Source organism: Enoplosus armatus, chromosome 17, assembly GCF_043641665.1.
Source record: "Enoplosus armatus isolate fEnoArm2 chromosome 17, fEnoArm2.hap1, whole genome shotgun sequence".
NCBI lineage: Eukaryota > Metazoa > Chordata > Actinopteri > Centrarchiformes > Enoplosidae > Enoplosus > Enoplosus armatus.
This window is the reverse complement of record NC_092196.1, coordinates 19,809,039-19,818,650: the sequence shown is the minus strand read 5'-3', so window position 1 is coordinate 19,818,650 and position 9,612 is coordinate 19,809,039. Positions and strand designations below refer to the sequence as shown.

The following is a 9,612-nucleotide window of genomic DNA, read 5'->3' as shown; positions in this document are numbered from 1 at the left end:
CCGACCCACCGCCGAGAGAAAGGGTAGCAGAGAGATCCAACCAAACCGAGCAGGAGGCGGATATGAATTTACTGACAGCGCGATCCACCAATGAGAATCCAGGGAGCTGATGCTGCTACGCGACTGCGACCAATCACACGTGAGAATTAATCCGAGGGCACATTCAAGGTCGGTTGGTGGGTAGCCATACGCGCATATGCTGCTCGGTGAGACGGAAGAAGCGGAGTGGATCTTTATAACCACACAGGAAAGGAGCGGACCAACCGTTTACACGTGCAATCAGTCACAATAACCACCGTAGCGACAGGGTATCGATAATCTTTGATCATGCATCGACATCGCCGACTAATCATGTATTCAAACCGAGAAACAGCCGCATGTATGTGATGTATTTTACGGCACCCGGCTCCCTTTAGTCTCCACGTCGCAGCGGTGCAAAGCCACAGTGCATGGTGGTCTTCCTCCTCCACTACAGAATCCACGCCTGGTTTTGCACGTCGCCCCCTTTGCAGCATCTTGTTACTTTGTAATGGTGAGGTTAGCTATCTTTTCAGCGATGATCGCTGAAGTCTGTAATCTGTGCAAACAAATCTCGTTGCCTTGACAGACAGACAGACAGACAGACCTACTTCATGTTCCCCTGCTGGGGCTGCAGGTTTGTAATCCCGGGCTGTCCTGTCTGCAGGCCTTGTTATCACCAGGGGTGAGTGACCCTGCCATCTGTAGGCCACTTGTTTGTAAACACTGAGGGACTGTCTGTGCGGAAGTGGTGTGTGCGCGTGTGCGTGCACGCGTTCAAGGCCTCAACAAGATGATAACACCCCCCCCCCCCCCCCCCCCGACAAGGTGTGAAGCAATGATCAGGCGTTAACAGTTGTTCATTGAATGCAGCGTGGAGGCACCTTTTGTATGTCCACGGGTTCCTGCAATACTACATATGTCTGTTGGTCTTTGTGGAAATCAAAATACAACTTTGATGCAACATTTTGTATGTGACATGCTTTGCCACCTTTGGCTCTAGGAACTTGTAATGGGCATCATTTTATAGACTAAGCGATTAACTGATAAATCATGAAAGCAACTGGCTGAGATGTGAGGTACTTGTACTTTACACGAGTATTTTCCTTTCATGCCACTGATATACTCCACCACATCTCAGAGAGAAATATTGTACTTTTAACTTCACTACATTTGACAGCCTTAGTTACTTTAAGTCCTTTGCACACAAAACATATGAAGAGCTTATAAAATATGTTTTGTTATAAATTAAACTTAAACTACCCAACAGTTTATACAAGTATGTACTGCTCTGAAAACATTTCATGGTTCCAGCTTCACAAATGTGATGATTTGCTGCTTCTCCTTTTAATTATTTTAATGATTTAAATTGAGGTTTGGACAGAAGGAGCATTGTGAAGGCGTCACTTTGGGCTCTGGGTCATTGTGACGGCAGAATGTTTACAAAGCAAACAATCGATCGATTAATGGAGAAAATAATCAGCAGATGAATCCATAATGAAAAGAATCATTCAATCAATTAAAGTATAACAGAAGCAAATGCTGTCCGAAGTCTGTCATTCTGACATAAAGCAGGATGATTAAAGCAGGAAACAGTTGAAGGGCCCATAGGAGTCATTAACCTCTAACTTCAACTCTACCAACCACTGGAGGGAGACATGCACCATCACAATCCTCCAAAGATGACATCATGAACTCACCAGCCATTTTAAGCTTTTAGGCTGAAGTAGTGTTCACAAACAGAGCCGAATAATGAACTCGGTGTCATCACTTCATCACCTGCCAGAAGAGAGATGTATCTGCCCACAGTCAAAGTATACCAGCATTTATTAGAATATTAATGACAGCGTTTGTAGAGTGCAGATTACATCAACATGAACGGACTAATGGACCCGATCAGTATGTAAGAATACATTCACATACATTAGATTGATTGCTTTAAGCAACCACTTTGACAGCACAGATCTCAGGTAACATTTCATATCAAGATTATTTAATGAGCCCATTAACAACCCCACATTCTGAAACACTAAAAACCTTTAAAATTGAAGACATTTGAAAGATCTATCTGTGGTTGTTATTGTACTTTCTGTGTAGTTGTGGCAATCACTTGTTTGTCCGCTGGTGACTGTCTGTCGCTCTTTCACTACCGTCCAGGAAGAGTGGCGACTGCTGTGGCAAAGCTAATGAGAATCAACTATTGGCCAAAGCTCTCTCAAACCACATGCTCAGGATTCACAACCTCATGCCTGCTCAGAGCTCATGCTGCATCATGCTGCGTTACCAGGATGTATATTTGCTTGCTCTCCAGTTAGATCCTCTCATACAGTAAACTGCGTCTCTCACGGGAGATGCTATTGGGCGTTGTTGTGATTAAGACTATAACAACATATACCATCAAGACAACTTGGGGATTGCAGCACAACAGAGAAGGCGGTGTCCCATGGGGGGAGGAGGGGCTGAGCAGCAGGGTTTCCATCTCTTTGCAGAGAGAGAGAGAGAGAGAGAGAGAGAGCTCCATTACGCCTCTCCTCCATTTCCTCTCTCAGGGGCAGGAACCAAATGGACACATTAATAACACTCTCCATGTCTGAGGGAGCTAATGGTGCCTTGAGTGCTGATTAAGGCTGGGAAGAATTGGGCTTGTAGGGGGAGTATTAGGTTCATTCTCCTCGCTGGCTGTTGTGGTGAATAAACTGGAGCTCAGATCGCGCAGCGTTTGGAGAGCTTTTTGAGATGAAACTGCTAATTGGTAAACCCCTTTGGTAATTAACATAAAATGAGGTGCTGGAGCTTCTTTGCTTCTTACCGGAGTAGCTTTGCCTGTGTGAGAGGCATGTTTATTCTTTCTATTGCACTGGGTGGAACTTACTAAAACAACCCCGAGCTAAAACCTACAGTGCCTGTTTGGCTAGTTTTTAACTGAGGAGCAGTGTCACGAGGAACACACCAACAGGCATGTTTAGCTACTCATTTCAAAAGCTTTTCTATCGTACACAAACATGAGGGGACATGTTGAAATATAAATATCAAGTCACACTGTACATAAGTGATAGTAATGAGATAAATAAGTCATATCATGGTGCAGCTTCCTCTCAATGAAAGTGCTGAGGAATAATACAGTTTCCACTCCGACAAAGTCCAGGAATCACTGCTGTCCATATATAACAAGTTGTCTTCACCCTGGAGTTTTTAGTCCAGTGTGTTCCTGGATGGATCACACATCCTTCGCTGAGTTCAGGGAGCCACAGGTTTCACACATTCATGATTTTCGTCATGTTGCTGATTTGAAGGAGTCCAGACGCTTGGCCGGCTCTGACTCCAGTCCAGCTTCACTCATACTGCAGTCACAGTATATCCTGTTTAGTCAGGTTGAGCTCCTCCTCAGACACAGTGATGTTCCCCATGTACCAAAATATCCAGAAGACCAGGCTGAGGAAGATCAGCAAAGGTCCGGACAGCACAAAAAAGTCCCAGAAACTCAGAGGTGCGAAGATCCCGAGGAAGAACAGGATGAGGCCGACGATGTCAAAGATCAGAGCCAGCGTCAGGAAGACGACGGTGGACTTCCTCTGCTTCATGTTCGCGCTGCGTGAGACGGACAGGCGGACGCCGTCTGAAGCTCTGACAGGAGTGAGAGCGACTCTCTCCAGAAAAGTGCTTTCGTGTCTTCTGGATCATTGTTTTTCACTCGCAACACGCCTCACATTTCCTTCATAGCTCAAGACTTAGTGGCAAGACTGGTATCCAACCACAACAACGGGTTGTGCTGCTCATTAACAGCAGCTGAAAGCCCCACAGTCCATCTTCATTCCTCTGCAGGGCCGACTTGTTTTGCACCTTACATGTCATTACTATGACACATCAACCCATTGTCTGTAACCTGTGTGACAGATTTATGCACATATATTTCCTAATCAGCCGCCATTGAGCTCGTGTTTACACAGCGATAAGCCTGCTATAATTAATTGCCCCCCCCCCCCCACCCTTGATCTTTTTGTTTTGCTAATGAAACCAAAGTGATTCGGGGCTGCATCAGTGTGTTGCATCTTTTATCAGGTCGTTCAAAGCCTCCTCTTGACTCCGCTGAGTTCAGAGATTTACCCCAGGAAACATATTTACCCTTTTATGTTTATTTTGGGAGCAGCTCTGCTGGGTGGATACACTGCATTCAAGTGTTCCCTAAATATTTAACAATCCACGGTTCACTCATCACTACAATGATACCTTTTGTGAGGCGACTGTCACATAGAGGAAATGCACGTAATGGAAACTCCTCTGTGAGAACCTTGTTTGACCAGTCAAGCTGCCACTGTTTGTCTCTGCTCTGCGGCTTTGACTTACTGTCCTGCCTACCGCAGCAGGTGTGCACAGGAGAGATGAGTTATGTTTTATTTACTCTAACGTTGTCATGAGTTTGATTAAAGTGCATGAGGCCGTCAGTCTTGATAACTCTGTGTTTGTTAGAAGCCGTTTCAGCTGTTATAAATGAGACACTGTCAGAGATGTGACTCCAATCTGTCATCAGGCTTCTATTCCCAAAATGTGATTAATAGAGAAACTACAGACAAGTTAGTAAACATACAGTATGTTACATACAGCATCCAGAGTCACACATGATCCACTGTTGAGGATTTTCAGGTTTGTTTAACCAACACCACAGCACTGAGACAAACCAGTCCGACTGGTGTTTATGTTGCTTTGACAGCAAATCAAAGAGCAAACATGGCTTGACTTTACTCCGTCTGGCAGCAGCTACGTGTAAACGTGTATAAAATACAGTACATGTATTTTTGAACACGTAGCAAAGCATTTGTGAAGAAGTAAATAAAGCTGAAATGACGGAGGACCATTTCCTGGACACAGTGGCCTTTCTGTAGCCACGGCTCAGAGCTTTAGCCCTGCAGACCTATGTGAACAGGGCCATGGCTACCACTGAGGGTGAGTTAAGGTTTGTAGATTCAATATATATATATATCAGTACACTTAAAAAAGAAAAGATTATAATAATAACCAGAGGGTCCTGGTCTGAAAAACAGACGGTTTTGGGGCCCTCTACAATAAGAGTAATAATGAAGGTGTTGCCTTAAGGTCCTCATCATTTCAGTTTATAATGCTTCAGTGGTGAATACAATATCAACTAACACATTTGCAATTAATCAAATTACCATAAACTAATTGCCACATGGTGAACCTGGACTCTTTGGGGCCTTTAAGAGTCCGGGGCCCCAGGCAGGTTCCCGCTTCGGTAATAAGAAATCTTAAAAACAGCATTTTGACCTCGATGTTTGGAAATAAAACTGAACAGTTAAATACTTTCAGTCTCTTGGACAGAAATGTGTCATTTGGTGGTGATTAAAGGGAAAATAGGAATTTTCTCAACTGCTCCATTTAAAACCAAGTAAATATTCATTCTTTCGTCTTTTGTTAATGGAAACTTCATTTATTCCTTTATGTTGGATTCTTGCCTGAAGACCAATTTCACATTTTTGCGTGTTCAGCCGACCTGCTGACTAAAAGACTGTCACACTGGCACTTAATAGCAGTTGATTAATTGAGAGTGCACCAACTGAACACTCGCTCCATTTTCCCTGTAAAAACTAACCCTGACTGGGAATTGTTAGGAAATAAAACGTTACCGAAAATGAAAACATTAACAAAACAATGAGACCTTCTTTTTAGTGCCAGGCCCGTCTCTTCGAGGGGGGGGGGGGGGGGCCTTGGACCTTGGAGTATTTCTAAAATCCTGGCCGCAGCCCAGCCCATGATCATCATTTTAGCAGAGCAGGAAACGGTTCTTTCATTGATTAAGTTTTTCATTTAGCTGCCAGCAACCTTAATATTCTGCATTCATGATATTCATCACCGCAGACGCACATTTCAAACACAGAATGAGTGTTTTTAAATGGAGGTCGCCTACTCAGACCTCTTGTTTCTCTGTCTCCACCTTCTTCTTCTCCACGGCGGGGGAGTCCAGACTGTCATCATACCCTTCATTGTTGTAGGCTGTGGATTTGCCCCATGTCACCCTGCTGGCTTTGTGTGGAGGTGGTCCCCCCTGGCTGCAGTCCTCATCCTCCACACGCTTCACACGTTCCTCCCCTTTCAGCTTCTGGCTTAACCTCTCGGATAGTTTCCTGGCCAGCAGCACGATACTGCTCCTCTTCTTCAAGCCGTCGTCCTCAGACACCTGGACGTTGCCCACGTACCACACGAGCCAGCAGCCCAGGCTGAAGAAGACGACCAGGGAGCCGGAGTAGATCAAGAAGTCGCCATAGAAGCGGCCGCCGACGCGCAGGTTGGCGAATATGCCGACGAAGAGGAGAATCAGGCCGACTACATCAAGTACGACGGCGAAAAAGAACATATGCACGCACAGGCCTAAACACCTGATGGGGTTCATCGTGGCAGCATTACAGCCGCTTCAGGCGTGTGTAACGGGAGGATGCTGCATCCTGTGTACCTGAGCCGAGGCGGCGCACCTGTAGAGACACGCCCCGCCTTAAAGTGAAGGTAAACAGGCGGTTCACTGTAAACAGGCTTCAGCTCACAGCTTCCCGTCAGGCGCCGTCATTTATTAAAAACACCGCTGAACCCTCCAAAAGTCCAGTCCGCCTCCATGCAAATGACGGGAGGCTCTCAGGACTTTAACATATCATTTGACTTTCAAACAAAGTTACCCCCCCCCCCCCACCGAGTCTGTGTCTGAGCGTGACGCACATCCTCTGTTTGTACAGGACCTGTATCATAAACCAGTTTCCATTTCTCAACTGACGGTGATTAAAATGTTAGAAAACTGGAGATTAACGCTTCACATCAGTCATTATAAGACTTTCTCTCATTTTATTACAACATTCCTATGAACTTGTGTCTTTATATTGTTTTGCATGTCCTCTATAATGAGACAGTGTAACATGTCCTAAATACAATAATATACATATATATATATAAAATATTGGATTTTGGTTGTTTCAGTCATGTGTCAACTACACGTGTTGATTTTATCTGTAACTAATTATTATTTCCATTAACGATTCATCTGCAGATTAATTAGTTAGTTAAATGTCCATCATCATTTCACCAAAGCCGATGTTGACATATTCAAATGTCTTGTTTTTAGTTTAAAAACCCAAAGATATTCACATTTGAGAATCTGGAACCAGGACTTTTGGTCTTTAGTGCTTTTTCACTGAAAACAGCTTGGCGTCCGATGAGAGCCGTGAGAATCAACCGAAACAGTAAAGTTGTGGGCTGGAAAACCAAAACAATAAGCGTGAGGATACTTAAAATACTGTAATTGTGCAACAATATCTAATGTTTAGTTAAAAGCAGAATGAGTGGGATTTGTTGGCCCCTCCTCCCCGGCTTGTTTTTCTCGGCGCTCTGGCCGCCGCCGTGTTCGTGAACACAGCAAAATAAGAAAATAAAGGTGATGATTGAGAGGGAATATTTAGTCTATGCATAAATTCCTCCTCATTCTGCCTTTAACATTCAAGACAATGAAGCTTGTTTTAATTTGAGAAGTTGATCCATCCCATATTGATTGCAGCTGCTTTAAATACAATCTATATTCTGAATATTTCATGTCCATTATGATGGACGCTGGGTCTCAAGAGGTTAATTAAAATGTCCTGCCACATAATATTTGAATCCTATGAAAATGTGCCTCCAGGTCACGGTAGTCAAATGTTTTCCCTTTACATATATTTGAGGATGAATGCAGTCAGATTCAAAGTGTCCGTCAGTGACTCAGTTCCACAATAAGGACTTCAGTGGAAGCAACAAGACACAGTAAACTGGGAACTGACAATCACAAGCTCTCACAACTTTTAATTATTCATGAATTGGCATATACTGTACCACACAGCATTAGGAAATCCCTCTTGTCCACTTTCCCCTCATGAATATATAAGGACATAAGGACAGCTGGCTTCCTGCTAACCTCGCCGAATTGAGTGTGAATAATTGTTGTGCGGCACGCTGTCGTCCTCGTGCTCTCACCTTCTTTTTCCACAGCCATGGTTATCGATGCAAACGTTGTCATGCACACTTGAGACTGAAATTAGTGCTTAGTGCTGTCAATCCTGGTAAAGCAGAGAAATAAACATAAATGTCACCACGCAGCCACTTTAAATAATAATTAGCTTCCACAGAGGCTCATTTCAATCCTGTGTGCTCTTAAAGTTTTTCACCTCCAAACGTGAAGTTTTGTGACAAAACATCACAGATCGAACATCGGAGGTCTGTAGTAACTGAGGGGCTTCTTCATATTTGACTGCTTCCTGTTCTCCTTGGTGATGGGGATGAGGACCACACCCACCACGAAAACCATCAGCCCAATGGACAGCAGGGCCGGTCCCAGGATGTTGGTGACCTTCTTGCAGTGGCCGGCGAAGTACAGGCCGCTGATGATGATGCCGCACGCCAGGAAGCTTCCCCCCGTGGACATGAGGTGGATGGGGAACCAGAAGACTTCACACTTGCTGCGAGAGGCCTCTGTGGTCCAGAGGGACTCGCTGCGAGACAGGCTGAACACGGTGCTCTCTGTGCGGCTCGGGGGCGTCAGCTGGTCCCTGGACTGGGAGAGGGTGCACTCTCCCAGGGGGATGTTCTCTGGGCTGCCTGGCATGGCCTCCTGGATGACTCTGTGGAAGTAACGCAGAAGAAGAATCAATCTGTGAGGGAGGACGTGTCTCAGTTTCTAATGATAAAATATAAATAAATAACGTATAATATAATGAGTGATATATGAGATATAAGTGTGATCAGGAAGCCTCTGTTCACCATACTGACGCAAAAAGGACAAAATTATTACAATAATTGTTAAAATGTTCTTTGAGTTTTTCCCAAATCTGCGCTATGGAATAACACACGTTCTATCTAATAAAGTCAGGGCTGCATATGTTCGTGTTCCTGAAGCCCACAGCTCCACTGGAAAACAGTTCAAAGCAGGCAAATAAGAAGTAAACAAGCAGACCAACACCTACCTTTAAAACTGAATCAGGTCTCTTTGTCTGTATTTTTGAAGAATCAACAAGAAGTTTAAATATCTTAACCGTCAGAAAACACCCAGAAATCTGAAGGAGAAGCTGACAAATAAATCCGCCCACCGTCCGACCAGAGAAACCAGTGCAATGCAGTGCTACAGATTCCCACTGAACAACCATCCACCCACCCTCCTATGTTATCTCCACCTCCTCAAGAGAACCCTGTGACCACCATCCCCTTACCATCATCTACCATCGCAGGCGCTCAGTCCTGATGCTGCATCCAGTGCGAGGAGCTTGCCTTCCGGTCCCCAGAGGATCCATAGACCTCAAACCACTCAGACTGACGCCTCCATTGGTCTGTAAAATGATTTCAGAAACTTCTACCAACGGCTCGGGTGTTGCCTTTTGTTTAAAATGGCTGAAATTTCCCAGGACTGGACAATGAGAGAGGAAAATCTCTACCTCAATTGGACGGTACTCTTTCCACACAAAGCGGAGCAGGGCAGGGCAGCGACTAGGAAATGGCTCTCTGTTAGCCGGATTGATGTAGCAAGCAATCACCCATACAGAGACTTTCCAATACAGCCTGATATGTTGGCACAGT

At 44.7% G+C, this 9,612-nt stretch overlaps 1 protein-coding gene across 1 annotated transcript; it reads right to left on the bottom strand.

The window, feature by feature from the left end:
- Positions 1-8,239: 8,239 nt before the first annotated feature.
- LOC139299595 (phosphoinositide-interacting protein-like) lies at positions 8,240-8,647 on the bottom strand. The gene has a single exon (XM_070922410.1). The coding sequence runs from the start codon at positions 8,645-8,647 to the stop codon at positions 8,240-8,242; it is 408 nt and encodes a 135-aa protein (XP_070778511.1).
- Between the last annotated feature and the right edge of the window lie 965 nt (positions 8,648-9,612).

Excerpts from the sequence above, each read along its gene's own strand:
- LOC139299595 (XM_070922410.1), bottom strand. The coding sequence starts at position 8,647 with ATGCCAGGCAGCCCAGAGAACATCCCCCTGGGAGAGTGCACCCTCTCC.